This window comes from Thunnus maccoyii, chromosome 20 (assembly GCF_910596095.1).
Source record: "Thunnus maccoyii chromosome 20, fThuMac1.1, whole genome shotgun sequence".
In the NCBI taxonomy this organism is placed as follows: domain Eukaryota; kingdom Metazoa; phylum Chordata; class Actinopteri; order Scombriformes; family Scombridae; genus Thunnus; species Thunnus maccoyii.
Genome location: NC_056552.1, coordinates 1,932,712 through 1,956,502, shown reverse-complemented (window position 1 = coordinate 1,956,502; position 23,791 = coordinate 1,932,712). Strand labels below are relative to the sequence as shown.

Here is a 23,791-nt window from a genome sequence, read left to right as displayed (position 1 = left end):
AGATTATGACTCAGACTTATTGGGGACTTACCTGTCTGGACTCTGGACTCGACCGTCCTCACCTGCGACTGGTTCTATGTGAAGTTTCAGTTCAGTGTTTCCAAACACAGACGACTCAAACTGTTTCTTAAAGGTCTCTTGAGGGCTCAGAACTTCAGCCTGTAATGTGACAAACTTTCATTATTCTGATTTTCTTTTTTCATACGATGGATATTTCTTCACATCTTTATCATTTATTTCACCATCTGTCTTCATGTTTCCAGTCTTTCAGCCTTCTGACGTTGTTGGACAATGACAATCACATCAACCTCCACCTGCAAACACAAATAACCAAAAGCTGCAACAAACTTCAGTTTCATCACCGTCATTTATGCTATAAGGCATCATAAACCCAGTTTAAAGCCTCTTCCAACTTTATTTATTTGCATCAAAGGGTTTTGTTGTTTTTTTTTACTGACTGAAGAAAAGCCTCCTGTGTTTTCATGCATTTTGGCGTTTTGCAACCTCTGAAGTCACATGAATGGATGTATTTTAACAACTGAAATAAACATTGTCTCATGTGGATGTTGTGCACTTAAACCTGTGAGTTTGTCTTCTATCAGAAGTCGATGATGTCTGCAGATAAAAAAAAAAGCGATGCTGCCGTTCTGTTGTTTTTCATCACCGCTTCCTCGTCCTCGCAGCCCGCTCGCTGCCATATCTGTGGCATTCTGGGTATGCGAGTAAAGCTCTGCCAATCAGAAGTAATGTAACACGACTGTCGGGCCTGCAGTCGGCTACGCTGATCAGAAGCAGGTTGTGATATCGACGCAGCGCCGGAGATAATCTGCTGAATTATAGATGACTGATCAGATTATTATAAATAAATAAGATCTGAACATGAGATGATAAAACCATGAGAGATTTATTTGAAAATACTTTAGAAAATAGTAGATCAGTGGTGTTGGTGAGTGCATGTAAGGAGAAGTGCAACACAACTAAACAAAGAAAAGGAAACGTGGTGTGAGAGAGAGAGAGAGAGAGGAATGAGGATTACTGATCCTGAATACACTCTGGATGGACGAGCCAGGTGCAGTAATACAGTCTCTCTCTCTAACTGAACCTGAAGACAGAAACACACAAACGCAGCAGCTCAGGACGAGACACAAACCTGCAGGACTGACACAGTCTGTAAACAGTAAAGATGAAGGACGAGCACAATGCAGACATGTCTATTGTATTGTATATAATGTATACAGCTTTTGAGCGTAATTCACATAAGTTATTTTTATTGTATTTTGGGTTTTTTCGATAATACTTTGTTGGTTTTAGCGACGCTAGCAGCACGGCTCTATGGATGAAGGTGTCAGTGTGTCATTAAGTCCACCGCTTCGGTCCAGACTGAAATATCTCAACAACTATTTGATGAATTGTTATGACATCTGCTACAGATATTAACCCATTCATGCATGAATTATGATAATCTCAGTCAGTGTTTTTATTCCTCTTTAGGCATGAAAAAAAATACTTAAACATGCATTTTTCAAGGAGTTTGTCCAACTTAGTGGACAAATGATTAATTGTCATTTTCTCCCAACATAAAATCAGTACTTTTTAACATTTGTATTACTCCTTAGTTGTTACTTGATGTTACAAAATGTTATTTACGTGCAAGGGTCTATTACTATAGAAGGATCGGCAAGATGTTCCTGAGCTGTGGAGCATTTCCGGCCAGCAGGCGGCCATCTTGGTTTTGAGAAATTTGTGTTGCACTTACAACGGCTGGCCAATAGATGGCAGCGTATGGGATGACACACTAGAGTCCACTGTGTTGGCTGATGTGCAACTATACCATTAAAACCCCATGCATATATAAGAAAACGGCTTTTGAACAGCTGTCCGCTGTAGTGACCACTATGCATGAAAGGGTTAAAATCCCCTGACGGATAAATTCTCACAACTTCATCTGACTTTTCCTCCGGCGCCGCCAGCAGGTTTCGCCAGCAAGTTTCTGTTTGTCCAACTCTTCCCATCAGGCTGATCATAGATATCAATCTATTGGCTCTTACAGATATCATAACTCACCGAACTGTCAATCAGTCAAAGTTGCTAAACATTTATGTGTAATACAGAGTATTCTGTTGATGGAAAATGATGGTTTTCACATCAAAATACGACTCAAATGTGAGTCTACGCTTTGAAATTATTTTAGAAGTAAATTCTGTTTTCATATTGTGTCATTATTTCGCTACTATGATGATTTTAAAAGTACAGAATAGACTCGTTTTTAAATTTTATGTTTATTTTTTAACTACTAACAATGCCATGCATGTTTCAGATTCTGTTTTAATAATATTCATATTTTCACAAACACTCTACCGACATTTCCCACAGTATTTACATCAATCATACAATAAATTACAGCATCAGAATTGTTCCGGTGTAACAGTCACATGTTCTGCTCAAGTTGTAAAAATGAAACCAAAAGCAGCAATAAATACCAACTAGAAAATGCAATTTTTAAAAGAAACTGTGTGTGATTGCTGGAAGCTGAATAACATTGACTAACGTCGCCTGCAGGTGGGATCAAACCTTCGACCTCATGTTCGTTCGACTCAGCTGTGCACTGAACAAACAGTAAACAAGATCTGATTTTCACATTTAGATTTTTAATCGCATAAAAAATAAAGGTTGCAGCTCTGAGTGGGTATCAAACCCAGAACCTCACACGGAGACGGTTGCTACTGTTAACAAGGAGCAACAAACCGCCGCCCACCTGTGCTACGCGGGTGTTAAAACAAACGAACCCTCTGTGCTGAAGCTTGCAGGCAGACTGGAGCCGCTTTCATGAGACAAGACGGATGAATCAGAGTTCAGAGGATGAAATGTGACATTAACTGACATTAAATAATAATCTGTTAGACAAAAGAGCACAAAGAAAGAAGCCAGAAAAACTCTTCAGTGTTTTAAATTGACATTAGTGTTGCTGCTGCTGTTTTACATCACAGTAATGTTACTGTAGCTTGAATAGCTGGACTGCTCTTAAATTCCCAGTTACTGTAATTAACACCATACAAGTTAAAGTTCTGCTTCATGCTCTGTCAGACTTTTTACAGTTCCTGACTGAGTGAAGGAATCAGGAGAGACGAGACAGAAGTGAGGAAGAATCACAGGATGTAACGTTCATGGTGCTGAAAGAAAAACAAGGAGAAAGTAAAGAACTGATTGAAGAAGGAAGAAGGTGAAACTGATTCAACATTTAAAGAAACAGTTGAAGGAGGAAAGAGAAACACATAGAAGCAGCCCAGACGTCAGGTGATGGAGAGACATGAACACACTGATAAGGTCTGAATTACAGCTGTATGTAGATGAATTACTGCTCTGTAAATATTTATAAAGTTAGAATCTGTTATCCAAATGTAAACTAAAGGACATCCTAACAAACTAAAGTCAAAGCACAAGATTAAAACCTGCTATAAAAGGACTAAAAGACCTTAAATACAGATACTAACACTACACAACAACTCTATTAACATGATGATTTCTTCAGCTGTTAGAAGGTCGTTGACCTCAGTAACTGTTGTAAGTTTGAGCAAATTAATTCCCCATAAGTCAGTTTTGTTATTTTGTTAAAAACACTGATCTGTATTCAGGAGCATACAGACGCTGTGAGAATCCAGATTAGTTTTTAAGATGGAGTCTGATTGGTCCATCTATCATCCATAAGGCGGCTGAGGCTGGTTTACTACGTCCTGCTTGTATATAAATATAACTGAACTGCTATAATGGTTGTGGATTTATCTCTGATTTAACAAGTTAGTTAGTTAATAACGTGGAGATTTCTGACTGGAGCAAAAAAAACCCAAATGAGCAGAAGAGGAAGACTGAGGATGAAAATGAAGACGAAGGAGGGAAGAAGAAGAAAAAGAGGACATTTAATGTCAAATGGTGATCGGCTCATAAGTGGCTTATATTTGATCCAGAAAAAAAAACCCTGATGTAATGTCAGGATCACCGGATCTACACGTCTGGAAAATATAAGACGAACCATTTAGTGGTTGGGACAAATGATTTCAAGATGGAGGCTGTCAAAGAGATTTATTACGCTTTTATTTTTACTAATATGTGTGTTTAAATTGATCGAGTGGCTCATAATCTGCTTTATTCCAAGAAAAACATTTTGCTTGGTGGAAATTCTGATTGGCTGGTAACTTTAAAATTTAGTCGCCATGACAACTGGTGATCAAAAAAGTTTATTTCAAGCTTTCATGACCAAAAAAAAACAAGTTTCTCCAAAAACTGAAATGAAATCAAACAAATATAACTTACCTTTCTGTTCTCTCTCAAACTAACAACTCTCCCCTTAAATAGACCCTCTGATCCTTTAGTATATATACATATATATATATATATATATATATATTTATATATTTATATATATATATATATACTAGGGATGTGCAGAGGGCCGAGTATTTGTATTTGTTGAGGCAGCAAAATTATTTGTTCATGAAGCGTGTGTCAGTAGTTCAGCTTCATCTCAGGGGACTGATGTCCAAACAAGGAAATGTGCGTCATGTAGCAGGTGGATGTGACTCCCCTCGTTGAGACCTGCTGATAGACGTCACAGCGGAGCAGAGGAGAGACACTGAGATAGTGATGTCACTGACCTGCACGCTGGTGTTTGACATGGTTTATTTTTCTTCCTGAAAACAACTAATTTTTAAAATATTTGTATGAAACAAATATTTGTAAAAAACAAACAAACAAACAAACACTATTTGTGCTTTGCCGAATAACGTATTTGTATTCGGGCACACCCCTAATATATACTGTCACTTGTATCAGTTAAAAACTAAATAAAATCGTTCAGTGTCTCCTGGAGGGCATGATGGGAACAACGGAAGCTAATCTATAACTCAGGATGTAAATCAATAAACAATAAATGAACTTAAACTCTGTCTGAATCTATTAAACCATAAATGAAGATGATGACGTAACAAAACAACACAAACAAAACCCAGCAGATCATGTGACGGAGCTACAAACTCTAGATGTTAAACTGTAAATATAAAGTCTAATAGAAGGGAACATGACTGCTCGGTTCAACTCGAAACGATTATCGATGATCAAAACAGTTGGTGATTCATTTGATCGACTATCTACTACATTTAAGTTTAGTCGACTTTCATGATAAGATAATAGAGACCACCTCCTAAAAACACTGTTTGTGGGTTAAAAGAAAAAGATAATAGAATAAAATTAATCTAAAAAGACTTAAAAGACAACACATGTAGCATAAACACCTGAAGCACATGATCAATACAATATATGATCAGAAATAACGAATCTGACCGTCTAAAGAACAGAAAACATTTTGCATATGGCGCGTAATTTATAGGACAATACCAGCTGCATAATTCAATCCCAATAGCTCAACTTATTATATATGAATTAGTGAAAAACAAGCATGTCTTAAAGGGGAAATAATGTGTTTTTTGTAAATTTCTGTTATTTTTATACTGTTATAATTTCAGACGTCCATTGCTCAGGTTGTTGCGAAGGTGTTTCCAGCTGTTGTTCACGTTGTCCGATCGCATATTTCAGATTTCTGCTCAAACTTTGAGTACAGAATGAGAAAAAGAAGTTTATCCCTACTACTGTTGTTTTACGTGACCTCCCGAACCGCCAGAAGTCTGCTGAAGGGAAGCTTCCTGAAGCTGACCAATCAGAACAGAGGAGGGTCTTAAAGAGACAGGAGCTAAAACAGCCTGGTTGCTAAGGTGGTTGCTAAGGCGGTTGCTAAGGTGTTTCCATGTGTTGTTCAGCTCCAACATGTACGGTTGGATTTGAGAAGTTGACATTTGGAGTAAAGAAGGAGAAAAAGAAGTGAAATCCTGCTACTATAGTTTGTTTACGTAGCCTCCGGAGCCGGAGGAAGCTTCCTGAAGCTGACCAATCAGAACAGAGTGGGCTCATCAGGAGGCGGGCCTTAAAGAGACAGGAGCTAAAACGGCCTGTTTCAGACAGAGGTTGAACTGAGGGGCTGCATAAAGGACCAGTAGAAGATAAATAAGGAGTTTTTCTTTTTATAGAATTTTCACCTATTTGGCCAAATGGAAAAGCTTATAACAGAAGAACTGTAAGGCCATGATTCATGTATTAGGCTTCATTTGACACGTTACATCTTCTAGTTTCTGAAAATGTGTTTGTTTAGCATGCGGCTAAAACACAAACAAAACTACATCAGTTCAAATAAGGCTCAAAAAAAGTGTTTTTGGTCCTCGTCTATAATGAGTCATATTTGAATAACAATAATTAGGACATGCTTTCTGCCAGAACTATGCAGAACATCATAAACCTTCTACATCTTGTCAACCTGTATAATATTCCAGACCTTTAAGCCTAACCTTATGGGAGCTAGAGGGATTTTAGTTTGTGATGTCACTGGACCTCTCCAATCATCTCCAATTGGCCAAATTGTGCCAGTTGCTTTGACTCTGATTACTGTGTGATGCTGCCGCTTACAACTGGCTCAAGCAGGTTGCCAGCGACACGTTGGATGTTAAAGGGTTAAACCAATCTGCGGTGTGGCCAGACCTTGAAGTAGAAACAATCAAATGTAATCAGTGAATGAAAACATTATTTCTGTCAAAAAGAGGTAAACATGGAGGAAGTGTTGAGTTTGAATTAAACGAGGAACAAAGGAAACTGTGATTACAGGCTTGTCTCTCTGCCGCTGAAGTAAATAAAAGTCACGGATAGAGAGTGTAAGCTATGCAGAGTATGTAGTGCGCATGAGAAATACTGAGGTTTGAATACAATAAGAGACACAGTACAGTTACACATGATGAGTACTGAAGTGAGAGAAAACCAGCGACCTTTCCGCAAGCTTTGATCCAGGCAGCTTAAAGCACATGACCTTCTTCCCCCGTTTCTTTCCACACAATCACACCTCATCAACATGTTTATCTTTAAATCCCCTTGAAGCGACGTCTCCTCACATCCCGACACGTAAAGAGCAAACTGAAAGGCTGCCAGACTTCACCAGAATTCACACCAGAAGCAGCGAACCAACAGCACGGAAACATCTGTCTGTCTGATCTCATGTAAAAATACAGCAGCACATGTTCACTGTGTTCAATATTCATGCAGACTAGTGACACTTATGTGATTTCATTAAACAAATTCCTGATTAGTTGTGTGTGTGAGTCGAACATCAACCAGTAACCGAGGTAACATCCAACAATGTTGCTCCTCTGAAGGTCGAAACCACAAACGTCAGCGAACTTTTAAACGTCTCAGAAAGGTTTGTTCAGTGAGTCTTAAAACACTGTAGAGTCTAATCAGGTGGTATAATATCTCAGATTTCAGTGATTGCCTTTTCATTTTTCACATTTTTAATAATTTGTTATCATCCATAAACCACAGAAATACGTGACCACAATCTGCTGTTACTGCAGATAATCACAAGTAATTATCACATCTGATTCATGTGCAAACACTTATATGTATATTTGGGGTTTTTTTTGTTTTTTTACTTCTTCTCTCTCCTTTTTTATAATTGTGAATATTTGTTTTATAGTCTAATTGGAATAAATTTCACTGCCTTCAGTGCTGCCGGCCGCCGTGCTGCTGTTGCATGTGACAGTAAAAGCTTCTTTTAATTTTTTTTATCTTGAATCTTGAATCTTTTCTCAGTGACAGTCATGTTTACACATATGATCTTATGTCACAACAAGAAAACTGCACACAGTTTTAGACCGTGAGATGAAACTGAGTTTGTAAAAACTGTGAAAAGTTCAGCTTTCTAACTTTCGACGGAGCTGAACTGTGTGAAAAACAAAATAAACATGTCGATGAAAACGTGTTAGAAAAAACACTCGCTGTAAAGCTTTAGAGAATATATTTTGTAGGTGGTTAACAGATTCCAAACTCTTCTATGAAGCAAAGCTGTCGACATGAGTTTGGACTCCGGAGGGATTCCTACAGCGGAGTTGAACTGTCTCCTGGACGGAAACGTTTCAGGTTTCATTTCCTGTGACCTGATCTGGTCTGTGCAGCGTCTCTCGCAGAGCTGTGACTGTAGGTGTTGGAAGAATCTGACCGAGCGCTCGGGCCGGCTCCTGACTGGCAGGCCGAGCTGCAGCGGTCGGAGGACGCCATGTGGGAGGGTGTGAACCAACTGGAATCTCACACCACTGCTGGCAGGGAGTTTTCCCGCTGGAGCGCTCGAAGCATTTTGGAGCGGCGGTCCAAGCCACAGGATCGCTGCTCCCCTGCCCTCGCTGCTGAAGGACTTGGCTCCTCACACAAGGAGTCCGTCAGTGAGAATGCACGGCGCTCTGGAAATGCAGACTCGTTTATTTAGTCCAGCTTGTGACCCGCCTGAAAAGCTGTGTGGGGAAACTCTGAGGGAACCGTTTGAGAAATCTGACCTTCAGAAATCATGTAAATGATCAACATGAACACAGTATATTTATTTTCATGCTTACAGCCAGTTACACTCATCAGGTGGATGAATGTATGTCAGACCATGCAGCCATAATTCATACATTCTTCTTTTACATACATATATATATACATACATACAGTATATATTCACTTTCAAAGTCCAGCCCAGTTAACACATAGCATGAAGGGCAGAGAAACTACCGCAATCAAATCAAATCATTTTGTATCGACGATGTCAATACAGAAACATGCAACAGGACAAAACTGCTCTCAGGCCGGTCTCTTTGTCATAAAAAAATCAATCCGAGGACTTCAGTGTCTTGATAGTTTTACTATTTTCTATCCAGATCAATTTTGAATGTGATCACAAACAATCTGTAGCTTCTCTTGGCATCAATAGACTCTAAAACACCACATAGTTCTTATTTAATCAGTTTACGAGAGGTGTTTCTAATATTTTGTCCATCTGATTATATGTATTAATGCAGAGTAAACATTACAAACAGCAACAATTCAACAACACCACAAACTACAACCATAAAATAAATCCACACCTCTCTAAATAGATTAAATAAAAACTAAAGATTATAACCTTCATTGATCTTAAGTGTTGTATTATGTTGCATTAGTTTTATGTAGGCGTACCTCATAAACTCACAAGTGAGTATATATTTATATTTATGTAGTTAAAAAAAAGTTCTCTCAAGTCATACAAGGTTTGTTTCCATCCACCTGTTTTTATGTACATTTTCCCTTTATGCATTAAAAAAACCTGAGTGGAAACTTAAAATATCTTTAAAGGACACATATTCTGCACATTTCCAGCTCTATATTTATATTCTGGGGCTCTACTGGAATAAAAACTCCTTATTTATCTTCTACTGGTCCTTTATGCAGCCCCTCAGTTCAGCCTCTGTCTGAAACAGGCCGTTTTAGCTCCTGTCTCTTTAAGGCCCCGCCTCCTGATGAGCCCACTCTGTTCTGATTGGTCAGCTTTCAGGAAGCATCCTCCGGCTCCAGAGGCTACGTAAACAAACTATAGTAGCAGGATTTCACTTCTTTTCCTCCTTCTTTACTCCAAATGTCAACTTCTCAAATCCAACCGTACATGTTGGAGCTGAATCACATCTGAAATATGAGAGTGGACAACACATGGAAACACCTTAGCAACCACCTTAGTAACCAAGGCTACTGAATGGATGGCTGTTTGTGAGCATGCTCAACGACATGACATGAGCTCGTCAGCAAGGTAGAAAAAAAACGGTGCAAATGAAGTTTTCAGAGCAGGTTGAAGCCCTGACTTTTGACTTGCAGGCAGCATTTCTACATACGTTCACCTCAAGTTTCTGAACTTTGACCTTATTAAACATCCAACATCAGAACAGAATATAAATAACACAAAATCACAAAAAGCTTAATGTGTCCCCTTTAAAAAAGTGTTTCCTGTTGTCTGAGGTGTAACAGCAGCTGTGTGGATATAAAGCGAATGTAAACAGACTGATGACGTCATGAATCATGTGACTTCACTGAGCGAGCTGAAAACATCAGATGTGTGTGGAGCGATGATGAGGAGACTGTAACCTTCCTCACATCAATACATGAAACTAACAGAAACGTCATATTTCCATCATGTTTTCCATCGTTTGAGCTTTGACCGTCTTTAATGACGTCATCTCGTTTTGTTCTCTTCTTCTGCAACAGTTTAATGGCACCGACTGGAGGATTAGCGCCACCTGCTGTTTATCAGACACTTTCCTCCCAAGAAAGCAAACAGGTCATAATGTCAGTCGCCCAAAAACAACAGTTAGGTTCGAGTGAAATATCCATCTGGTGGCAGTAGTAACTATGATCCCGAGCAGTGGTGCAGTTCACTTTCATTTCACGAGTGTCACGTTTCCAACCGCATGGTCAAACGACATATTTCGTTGTTTAATTTGGAGGATTAGATGGTTTCTCTTGATGAATCAACTCCTAATATTCACAGGAAAAAAACAGCGGATGGAAACAAGTATTCATAACATTTTCTTTTTGATGATTTTCTGGGAATTTGTTTTCATTATTTTTGCTCGGTCGTCCAATATCAACCTCGAGTTGGTGTTGGAGCTCCATTAAAAACACATCAATAATCCTGTAAAGCTACACTAAAGGAACTAAAATAACTCATTTCATAACTAGACCTTTCCTTTCCTAACTGTTCGAATCTGTGGCGTTTTTATTGAACAGTTAATCTGGATTTATTGGCGGTATTCAGGACATTTAAGGGATAAAATAACACTGTATGTTTTGGTTCGTAGTGAGCAGGAAAAACATCTGTTTTAACATCTGTATTTCACTGCCAGTCTCGACTCGTGTTCGGACGTGGAAGTTCAGATAATGTATTCCTCTGGCTTCTTTGAAATGATAATTCTGCTGCCAGTCTGAACGAGGGGAGGCAGGGTGAAATGTGAGCTAGATAAATGCCAGTTTCATGTCAGTGAGTTTGTGTGACCCATTTCTGCCACCTTGAAGCCTTCTCACCCAAATGGAGCGTCCAAATTGCTCCGGTTGTCTCACCATCAAAGCTCTTGCTTGTGGGGGGAATTACATAAACAACAAACAAAAGCCTCTTTTTTTTTTTTTTTTCTTATATGCTTCATAGTTTTTATCTCGCTGGGTCACGAACGAGGCAGCCGGCCTGTTTGTGCTTCATCCTGGGAGGCCCTTTGATTCGCTATTAAGATTAAGCTAACGGTGTATTCGAACATCACAGGGCGCATTTACACACACACACACACACACACTCGACTCGAAGGCTGGAAACCACTGATCCACTGCGGCGGGCCGTATCGCAGCCGTGTTCTGGAAAATCAAAGGAAAATGTGATTCAAAACATGTGGATCTGTGTCTGTCTGTAGTGGAAAGAAGAGGGAAAAACACACGCTGCGTCTTCAAGGAGCAAAGTGGAATCTGTGGAAAATGGTAATGGCAGTACAAGAGGACGAGGCTTTTGATGATAAGTGAACGTGATCGCTGGACTTTAACGTGACGTAATGTTTTCGTCCAGAGAGGCCGAGTGACAGTTTGGCTGCTTTGGTGGTTTTTTCGCTGCACAATGTTGTTCATTATGTTGATCGTCACGGCTGGTTTAAACCAGAGGTGGAAAGTAATTAAGTATATTTACTCGAGTTCTGTACAGTTTTGACGTTTTTGTACCACTCCACTACGTTTCAGAGGGAAATATTGTACTTTCTACTCCACTACATTTATTTGACAGCTTTAGTTACTTTTCAGATGAAGATTTGACACAATGGATAATATAACAAGCTTTTAAAATACAACACATTGTTAAAGATGAAACCAGTGGTTTCCAACCTTTTTGTCTTTTGACGTCTTACAAAAAGCAGTGTGTAGTCGGGGTCACATTTCACATGTCTATGAGTTGTTAACAGCTCCACCAAATAGTGATTTTTCCCTCTAAACTTCTCACATGCTTTCATTTCAATAAATGTTCAAATGATCCAATATTTCAGCAAACCAGTTCTTCTACTTAAACACTTTAACTACATATTGCTGGTAATACTTGAATACTTACTCCACCACTGGATTAAAGTTTAAGTAAGCAGACAATCTGTTCTTCTTCTCTTGTTTTTCTGACAGTAGCTACAAAAACACTGAAGAAGATCCTCTACAGCTGGTTAGCTTAGCTTAGCATAAAGACTGGAAACAGCCTCCCAGCACCTCTAAAGCTCAGAGGTTAACATGTTATATATTGTTTGTTTGATCTGCACAAAAACTGAAGTGTAAAAACATAAATGCTAAGCTAAGCTAACTTGCTGCTGGCTGTAGCTTCATGAGGACCATACTCCCTCACTACAAGAACAATACTGCTCCTTTATTTTCATGTCTTTCGTCCCTTTAGCCTGAGACCTGTTAGCTTTAGCCTTGTGTTTTCTCTATTACAAAGCGCTGAGTTAGCACAAGATGATGAAGCCATCAAATACATATTTAACATCCTTTTACAGATCTCCAATTTTCATAAGTCAGCTGGAGACGTTAAAAAGTCAGACAGGTTTTACAACCAGAGTTGTCATTTCAGCTGACAGAAATATCTGAAAGTGGGAAGCTTGTTTTATCTTTCAAGGTCTCATTGTTTTAAAGATTTACTTCAACTTTCATTTTTGATAATAAATCTGTCACTTTTAATGTTAAGACGCTGAAGGAGAACCGCAGCGTCCCCGGTTCAAGTCTGGCTGGAGATCTTTGTTGTATCTCATCTCTCTACTACACACTCTACACACTAATAGAAGAAGATAAAACTTGCCACCTTTATCATTATATTCATGCTGCATTCAGGCGCAACAACAGTTGAATCCTGTGCTGCAAAGTTGGACTCCAGTAACAGAAAAACTAGATACAGCAGATACAGAAAGTCAAAACACTGAATGGTTGTTGCTGAAAAAGTTGTTCCCGCTTTCCAAGGACTGCAGAACGCTCCCTTAAAAATTCTTTTTTTCTTTATTACATTTATAAAAAGAACATTTTGAGCCAAAATTCATCAGGTACAGACGTATGAAACAGACTCAGGTGTGTGTCAATCAGTGAATATGAGGTGCCTCTGCGCCTGATGATGGACTTAAAATGTTGTACTTTTTATAAATACAGTAAAGAAAAATATCAAATAGATTATTTACAGTGTTGTGAGTCTTTATGAGACAGAAATCACCTACAATGTTTTGGGACTCAGCACCTGGATAATTGTTTTTGTTTATTTATTTAGAATTTTAGAAGAATTTTTAGAATTTCTTTCACATTGATAATACAAATCTCACAATTACATGATAACCATGTTAATATCACACATAATATTACAAAACATATATAACATACACACAGAATAACCTCATATGTAGAGTACAACAACACAGAGACAAGCTTTTATGAAATAAACCAGTGTGTGTTTAGTAAGACAGACGAATTTCTTGTTGACTAAACTTGGGTTTGATATAAAGAAAATCTTAAAGATTACATTCTGGGACTCACAGAGGCCGACTGGCTGTCTCACCTCAGGGCTCCGTGGTGACTTTTCCTGGAACTTTAAGCCCCCAAATCGGTGACCAGAGTCCCCCGAGGCTCCTTCTCTGTGACCCTGATATGGAAGTGAAGGATAAAAGGTTTACAAAGAGAGAGGAAGTCTTATCTGAGCATCGCCTCTCTGCCACCGACTTACTTCCTCCCCACAGAGATATGACAGTTTAGCGGCGCCCGTCACACACTGTCACATCAGCAGGCCAGAAAATTACCCAAATACTCCAATTCAGCAGCAGACAGGAGGGAGGAGGGGAAGAGGGGTCAGGAGTAGAAGAAGAAGAAGAAAAAACGGCTCAATATGAAGTCAGAGGAACATTTTTCTCCATCGATCTTCTTCTTGCAGAATCCGTCTGCGTGTGAAGCAGCTTTCTGTTCATCAGTTTTCAGAGTTATGATGCTGTAAATCCTTCATTTTTTTATCCAGCTGAGCTTTACAGCATCAGCCTTCAGTTAAAGGAGAACGTTGGAGGTTTTTTTACAGTTTGGATCTTGTTTTCATTGTTTGTTTGTTTTTTCTCATAAATGTTCACATTAATCAGATGATCAGTCAGATTGTAAACGAACCTCCAGTTTAATCAAATTAACTAGCAACTAGTTTTTTTTCAAAGCCAATAAATACAATAATGAAATATTTAATAAAAGAGAATTAGAACAAAGTTATTTTGCCAATATGCAAGAGAAGAAGAGAGAACTGCAGACTGTCCTTTACTCACAATAAACTTTATTAGAGACACAACGTTTCTGTCCTTAGACCTCGTTGAACGGACATTTCCTCCAACGCGTCTGTCTACGAGATACTGACGGCGTGCACGAGCCTTTACAGTCAAAAACGCCAAAACAGGTTCTGTAATGAGGAAGCTAAAACTACGATCACTTTAAATATCGATTTATTTAGAAAGAAACAGAAAGGTAAAACACAGGAAATGAATATCCATTAATTACCCTGCGAGTTACAAGTACTGTTGATGAAAGAGAAGTGAGACTCAGTCAGCGCTGTGTTTACATCTCGAAATACAAACTGCAAAATAAAATGTCTTTTTAAAAAAGGCATTCAGGGTTGAAACAGTTTTAGTCACTAAAGACGTTCTTGCTGTCGTGGCTTTAATTAAATGAGTTTAATAAACAATAATTTCAATAAACAGTTTTGTGTTCAGGGCAAACATGAATCACTAGTTCAGTTTGTGAGTTTCAGTGCACATTGCAGGACACATTGAGTGTAAATACCAGTAAACATGGAGAGACAGAGAGATAGTAATAGTGATACTAAAGATCTAAGTAAAAATAATTCATTAAAGATAAATACATAGAAAAAATACAGTAGAAAACTAACAATACAAACTAACAATACAATCCTCAAGATGAGAGAAAATTATCAATACTTCTTCTAAGAGTAAAGGTCTAATTGTTAAATGTATAACCTGAGTTAACATTTCCACAAACAACAACAAAAACACAACAACAAGAGAAAGAACGACTCACATAGTCTGGTCACCCATCAGAGACAATATATGAATACATATATATACATATACAGTATAATAGACATCAGAGCACCTTAACTGAAGAATAATTTATCTGCTACCTTGAAGAAAGACCTCAGTGTTTTCTGTAATCTGGCTGCTGAATCTCTCATCGTACTCCTACTTCATCCCAGTTTAATGAAATGAAGAATATCTCAGACCCGTAGAGAATGAGGAGGTGGGGTCGGGGATTTCCACTTTAATAGAATCAGACGCCTCGCTAGCAGCGTAGCATCGGCCTCGGAGTCTGTCTCGTACTTTGACAATGATACAGTGGAGGGAGAGACTCCAATAATAAGAGCTGTCAGGTTCAGCCGGCTCAAATGTTATTCCAACACTTACTGAAATACTGTTAAAGATTCCTGTCCAATAACTGTGCAGGGAGAGACGCGACCAAAGCGTATGAGTGTATGTTATACGGGCTGAATGACATCTGTCACCAGTAGGGTCGACGTCACCGTAGATTCTAGCTGTCCGGGGGGGATTTTACACCAGATTGGCCTCGCACAGATAGATGAAGTGTCACCAAAGTGTGAGATTTTGCTCTGGGATTTCCTCTCTTACATCCTCCTTCTGTTGACTTTTAATATTATATATGGACGTGGGACGTAAAGAGTGATTATACATGACAGATATCATACCCTTTGTGGATGACAGTGGGGTCAGAAAGGAGTCAGTGGGTGCAGCCTCTGGAAGGCTACGGGGATTAACAAAGCTACGGATTTGTGGGTATCTGAAGAAATGTTGATTTGGGAGTATTTCTCAGAGCTGCTGATCCTTTAGGGTACTCAGTGTTTCCCCTATGATTGTTCGGGCCTGGCGGGCCGCCAACGAGAACCAAATATCCATTCATTCAGAAATCTTGGGTCGCGCTTGGGAGCCTCTTTGCAGCGCTGTTCTGAAACGTGAGTTAACCTCTGTGTTGTTGTCTGGGAAACTCTTGGTAGCGTAGCTCCTTTTAAGGAATAGGGCAGTACGTATTTTGTGCGCGTAGCAGGAAGTTGACGGTGAATGCGAGCGGAGCAGAGGAATCTGGAATCTGGCAGTAAATGTACAGTACAGTGTACAGTGTGTCAGTTCATAAATGCTGCAGCTTGTCAAGACCAAGAAAAGTTATGTCTGTTGTTTCCTCAACCGCTGGAAAATGAAGGGGGTTAGCTCCAAAGTTAGCAACAATGGGTTAGCTTAACCTGCATACGCTGCTGCTACTAATACCCCAAAGGACCTGAACATGAGAAGTTTCCACCTATTAGAGAAGGATGAAAGATGGTGATTAACAGCTACTGGAAGGAGAGAGTTTGCAAACCAAAGTAGCATCTGAACTGATTCCATACTTTAAGTGTTGATTTAACAATGACATTTTTAGTGTAGGGAGAAACAGAAACAATTTATGGGGGCATGAATAAGAGCCTGTAAATGAGGCAGGTGGAGCTGAGGAGGCCTCCACAGTCATCCACATAGGATATGAAGGTGAATTATCCAATGCACCCAATATTGCATTAATCTGAGATTAGCAGCCCGATAGTAAAATTTACAATTAGGCAAAGCCAGGCCTCCAACAGGCTTCAGCCTTTGTGATGAGGCTTTGCAACAGATCCTCATACCAAAATGACAGAATAGGTCTATTTCCAATGACTCCCAAAATGTCCTATATGAGTGTTTTCAGCGCCCTCTGGAGGACAGATGGGGACCAGAAGAACGACCCATAGGACAATTTTATAACATAATGGTGTTTTATGGTGTGACAGTGCTGTGGTTAAGGTCTGGTTGGTTTTAGGCACAAAAACCACTTAGTTGGCGTTAGGGAAAGATCATAGTTTGGACGCCTGAGCCATGGGGACTGCCTTTTTTCTATCTAGCCATCCCCCCAAACCCTCCTCCTCCTGATAAAGAGGTCACCTTATATTGACATGTTGAGTCAGACTTTTATTGATAGCCTGTTTGTGGCCTGAGAGGTGAAACCCAGGGTAAATAACGCCCATTATATATTCACCTACTAACTGAAGGCATCTACTTTTTTACAGCTTCTCTAATCTGTATTCAACCAGCTGGATTTTAGAGGCAAAGAAAGACCATAACAATCTTAACCACCACTGGATTGAAATTTAAAAATCAATAAAATGGCCTCAATAATTACATCAAGACAAAGAAGAACATCCAAAATAAGAAAAAGGAGATATATTATTTCTCTTAGAAACACATTTGACACAAGAGGAGCATAAGAAGTTGGTCAGAATTGCAAATGCTCAAGGTTTTTCCTCAGTGGTCTCTGCCGTACAAAGAACTACTCTCTGGAGACTGAAAACATGATCACTGATATTAGTCTTTGGCCGTTTCTAAACAAACTATGAGACCAAACTCTTCATAATGAAGGAACATATGAGAATTGCAAATACTCAAGTTTTTTCTCATATTAAGGAGAGAAGAAGCTACTATTATAAAAATTCACACACCATTTCAGAAGATAAATAGTTTAGGACTGCATTCTTGGACATGGTCACTGGTCTCTGCCGTACAAAGAACTACTCTCTGGAGACTGAAAACATGTTCGCTGATATTAGTCTTTGGAGCCGTTTCTAAACAAACTAATGAGACCAAACTCTTCATAATGAAGGAACATGGCACCCAGTGCAGCGGTGTGACTCACTGACGGGGTTTTATTAGTTTTTGGCAACAACGGAGGTCTACGGCACAGAGGAATCAAACACATCAGGCTTTGGATACACACAAGTATTGGTAGTAGATCAGTTCATCGTTGGTTTGGATCCAAACATGAGATTTGTTGGCAAGAAGTAAAATATAGAAAATCACCAGACTGATCCTATAAGGAGTGTTGGGTGGGACGTTTCGGGCCGATGGAACCTGCGACGTCTCCTCCACCACAGACCTGTAAAGTCCACAGTCGCAGGCCTGTGATGTGATTTTTATAATGGAGTTTTTACTTGAGAGGCGGACGTGTCACTAATTGCTTTTACAGAGTAAAGAGACGTGTGGAAGCCGCCGCCGGTCACAGGTCACACCAAACACTGCAGCAGCAGAGTGTTACAGCTCCGTGTGGGCACGTTAACCCTCAGCAGCGGGATTCCCAACAGGAACCAGCTCCCCACATTCAGGGCCTGTTTGTCCCCGTCTCAGTGCGGTCCAGCTCAGCACAGTTGGCCCTTTATCTCAGCCCGGCTTTTTCAGCATTAGCGTCTTAGACAAGAGTTGTTTTTTATCAGGCTCATAATTTAACCTTTACAACATGAGCAAACATTCCAACGGTTTTTGCCTTCTGGCTGCAGGCGCTCAGTCCGAGCTGCTGCCTCGCTCACTAATTGAAGTGTGACCATTTAAGCATCTTTTTCTGGTTCCAGCCTTCATTTATCGGCTGCTGGGATTAAATTATTACCACAAAAGCTTTCATTCTTTATACTTAAGCTGCAAAAAAGACTCATTTGGTCTCATATTCACTCTTAAAACCACATATTTATCAGAGAAAATGTGATATAATTAGCCAGTAAGACAGAAAATCCTGTTTAATTCAATTTTCAATTAATAAAAGTCTTAGTTGGTTGAGGAATGAACCTGAAAACACTGTCAGTATATAGAAATTAAAACATCATCACATCAGTTAGTCCACTATAGAGAAAACGCTGCATGATTTAAGCTCCAGGCTGATTTATATTCTCAGACATATGATTTTCTATCCCTCTCGGTGGCAGATTTTCCACATTTTGAGGCTGAAGTTTAAGATGAAATGGCTGACTGAGATGGATATATGCGGTTATAGTTTGTCACCTTCTCTTCCAGTTCAGATCTGTTTTAATGTCCCAGCTGACCGAGCAGTTGGTGGATGCTCCTGTTATGAGTCCAGCGTTATGAAAAGACATAAAACAACTGATGGAAAGCAGCAGGAGGAGAAGAAGCGCTCTGCTGTGCTGCAGAAGCTGGATCAGTCTAAACACACGTTGAGAGCATCTCACCAGGAGAGTTATAAAATAAACACGACCCTGGCACCAGAAGAACTCGTAAAAAACTCCTCTGGCAGTTTGTCTGTCTGCAGCGAAGAGTCTCTGCACGTCTGCTGCTGCACTGGAGCTCATTCACACCAACACTGCACACATTCACACACTGTAATACACACTGCACACACACACACTGTAATACACACTGCAAACACATCCACACACTGTAATACACACTGCACACACACACACACACTGTAATACACACTGTAATACACACTGCACACACACACACTGTAATACACACTGCACACACACACACACACTGTAATACACACTGCACGCACACACACACACTGTAATACACACTGCACACACACACACACACTGTAATACACACTGCACACACACACACTGTAATACACACTGCACACACACACACACACTGTAATACACACGGCACACATTCACACACTGTAATACACACTGCACACATTCACACACTGTAATACACACTGCACACACACACACTGTAATACACACTGCACACACACACACACACACACACTGTAATACACACTGCACACACACACACACACACACACACACACACACACTGTAATACACACTGCACACACACACACACACACACACACACACACTGTAATACACACTGCACACACACTGTAATACACACTGCACACACACACACACACACTGTAATACACACTGCACACATTCACACACTGTAATACAGACTGTAATACACACTGCACACATTCACACACTGTAATACACACTGCACACATTCACACACTGTAATACACACTGCACACATTAACACACTGTAATACACACTGTAATACACACTGCACACATTCACATACTGTAATACACACTGTAATACACACTGCACATTCACACACTGTAATACACACTGTAATACACACTGCACATTCACACACTGTAATACACACTGTAATACACACTGCACATTCACACACTGTAATACACACTGCACACATTCACACACTGTAATACACACTGCACACATTCACACACTGTAATACACACTGCACACACACACACACTGTAATACACACTGTACACACACACACACACACACTGTAATACACACTGTACACACACACACACACTGTAATACACACTGTACACACACACACACACACACACACACACACACACACACTGTAATACACACTGCACACATTCACACACTGTAATACACACTGTAATACACACTGTACACACACACACACACACACACACACTGTAATACACACTGCACACACACACACACACTGTAATACACACTGTAATACACACTGCACACATTCACACACTGTAATACACACTGTACATATTCACACACTGTAATACACACACAAATACACACACATTCACACACTGTAACACACACTGTAACACACACTAATACACACACTAATACACACCAACACTGCAACCCACGTTACTGTTGCACCAGTCAGCGCTGCAGCCATTAGCACCACTGTGACCATCACAGCAACACTGTTTACAGCAGGCCTGCTGTTTGTGGTGGAAATTACTCAAGTACTGTACTTAAGTATCATTTTGATGTAGTTTATTTGAGTATTTTTCCATTTTATACTACTTTTTTTTTTTACTCCACTACAATTCAGAGGAGAGAATTTATTGCCAACATTTAGTCTGATACATTTATTTGACAGCAGTAGTCATTGGTTACTGCAGGTTAAAGGAACAGTCAGCAAAGGTCAAACAAACTATCAAAATATCAAACTATAAGAGTCTACACACAAACATGTTACTTGTTACTTTTACTTTTGATTTATGTACATTGTGCTGATGATACTTTATTGAAGTGAGTATATTTATAGCACAGTTATTATATATAATTGCACGTTAACAGTGAGTGATGTCTGATATTACTAATGCTGATACACCTAATAATTATCAACATATGGCTATAGTAGCGGCTATGTCTGTGCGTGCTTGTGCGTAAAGTGTGTGCGTATTGCGGGATGGGAGGGAGTTTTCGGGTCAACATGGAGGGCTGGTCTCTTTACAATCAGAGAGAGAGAGCGGGATTACATCACCGCCCTGCTGGATATTTGGGTGCAGTCAGAGGCGCCTTCAGTTTGGCTGCAGGAGGACCAGAGGCAGCAGCAGCAGCAGCAGCAGCAGCAGCAGCCGGTGCGCCAACATGTGGACTGAGAGCAGCGACCTGCGGGCCGCTGAGCCGTCTCACCGGGACCTGCTGACCGGGAAAGCTCAGGGCTGAGTCCGTTTTCTTCTCCAGCAGGGACCCGGGTCATGGACTGTGAAGTGAGGCGGGGAAATCCCTCTGTTGCTACCTCTCTGTGCTCCGCTGACCCGCCAGCAGCTGTCTGAAAGTTGCTGAGAAGTTTTGGAGCGTGTCGCGCCGCGGTTACTCCCCCCGGTGCGAGCGGTGCGTCTGCTGCGCGCTCTCGGCTCAGACTTGGATATCTTCCCTGCAGCCAGACACTCAGAGGGAAACCCGGCGCCTTTCTGTTCTTTCGGGAGGATTATCCCTGAATATTCTGACTGTCTCTGGAAACTGTACAGAGGAGATGGATAAATCCTGTTATTTGATGGCTGTGTTTATGCTCGTGTTTTCTCTGGGCTTCAGGATAGAGGAGGGCATGTGCCAACACTACTATCTCCTCCGTCCCATCCCCAGTGACACTCTGCCCATAGTGGAGCTAAAGGAGGATCCGGATCCAGTGCTGGACCCGAAAGAGAAGGACCTGAACGAGACGGAGCTCAGGAGCACTCTGGGCAGCCACTTCGACCCGCACTTCATGTCCGTGTCCCCGCCGGAGGACAAATACGCGGGGAACGAGGATGTGAGCGACGCGGACCTGCGGCAGAAGCTCTCCGGAGCGATGCCCAAAGAGATCCGGGCCATGGAGTTCGAGGTCCAGCATGGCAAGAAGCAGAAGCCGAGTAAAAAACTCCGGAGAAGGCTGCAACTGTGGCTGTGGTCTTACGCCTTCTGCCCGGTTGTTTACGCATGGAACGACCTGGGCAGCAGATTCTGGCCGCGCTACGTGAAGGTGGGGAGCTGCTACAATAAGCGGTCTTGTTCAGTCCCTGAAGGGATGGTCTGCAAACCTGCCAAATCGACTCATTTTACGATCCTGCGATGGCGCTGCCTGCAGAAAAAGGGGGGTCTGAAATGCGCCTGGATACCTGTTCAGTACCCCATTATATCAGAGTGCAAATGCTCCTGCCCGAACTGAACATGACTCTCTGTTGCTGCAATTATTGGACGAGTCATTAAAATCAAAGTTTCATGATTATTTTTATACACATGCTGCAAAACTTACCGATCTGTACAAGCCATTTAAACCTGTAATGAGTCTTAAAAACTTGTTTTCCTGCAACAAAGTGAAGAAATGTACCACTGATTATATATATAAAAAAAACTTTATTCCAAAATCAAATCAGCTTTTTGAATCTTCTTCTGCCTGATGTTTCAACATGTTGTCTATAAAAGATTCATATTTAAAAATCAGCTTAAGAAAATACGATTTTAAGACTGAATATAACTTAGATGACTTGTTAAAAATTGACATTTTTTGCAGTGCACTGTCCAGTGTCAGAATGTATATTTGATGTACATGTTTTTATTTTATTTTATGACAGAACTTTGTATAAAAAGGTCAGTATTATTAATATAATCAAATCTACTGTATTTGTTAAACGTATCTTGATTGTATCTGTTTATATTTATAATTGAGAGCATCAAAATCTTCATATGAAGGAGTTTTTGAAGCTGTTTTCTGTCAACGGAAATGAATTTATGGACCTCTGTGGGGAAAATATGAAGATTTCTGCTCCAACTGTTCAAATGTTTGACTCCAAATTTCTGACAGAGACAAAAATCATGAATACAGACTGAATATATTTTTATTCAGCGCTCACTTTTTAACAACATGTCAGTTTGAATCAGAACTCTGCTGTCAAATAAAAAAAAAAAAGGAGAGTTGGTTTATAAATAATGTGACTCAGACTCTGTGTTGGTTTGTTTCTTGTCCTGTCTGGTGTGTTGAAGTGAAACCAAACGGACGACCGTGAGGACGTTTGGTTCCAGGTGTGGTTTCACCTGCCGGCCTCACAGGAAGTGTGCGACAAAAGAAAAGTGTAGCTTTTTGTTCCGAGACAAATGTCTGAAATTCAACCCTTCACCTGTAGACGACTTTTCTTTTCTACTCAATCAAATCACAACCAGATAACTGCTTAAAAACTGCAAAAAACAACCCATAAAGACTAATGAGAAGAACAGAATTTGTACTAATTCTGTACCTCAGTTTTTTAATTTATGGGAGACTTTTTACTTTTTCTCGTCTACATTTCAAAAATAAATATTGTTCTTTTTACTCGACTACATTTACCTCACGTCTGGTGTCTCTGGTGACTTTACAGATTCATGTTCTACATTCAATGTGAAATTAGATCATAAAATATCAACTTTATCGTGCCTGAGGGGAAATTTGACTTGTGCAACAGTGCTGCAATCAACCTAAATACAATATATAACCAACAGCAGTACAGCAGCACATCAAAGACAATAATGATAATTTACATACAACAAAACAGGGAAGATATGTATAGATGTAGGGAGGAAGAAAGCTTAAAGTGGTTGTTTTAACATTTGCAGGCTCTCTAACGTCTACCTGACTCTGTGTGCATGTCTGACAGCAGTTCTCTCATTAACGATGTGAAGAGACGGGTTTTCTTTCTGTGCTGTGGATCTGAGAAAAAAGTCACTCTCATCAC

The 23,791-nt window shown here is 40.1% G+C and overlaps 1 protein-coding gene across 1 annotated transcript; it reads left to right on the top strand.

Annotated features, from left to right (window-relative positions):
• The first annotated feature begins 20,421 nt into the window (after positions 1-20,421).
• nog3 (noggin 3) lies at positions 20,422-23,504 on the top strand. The gene has a single exon (XM_042397535.1). It carries the CDS (start codon positions 21,580-21,582, stop codon positions 22,249-22,251), a length of 672 nt encoding a protein of 223 aa, XP_042253469.1. The 5' UTR covers positions 20,422-21,579; the 3' UTR covers positions 22,252-23,504.
• The last annotated feature ends 287 nt before the right edge of the window (positions 23,505-23,791 follow it).

Excerpts from the sequence above, each read along its gene's own strand:
- nog3 (XM_042397535.1), top strand. The coding sequence starts at position 21,580 with ATGGATAAATCCTGTTATTTGATGGCTGTGTTTATGCTCGTGTTTTCT.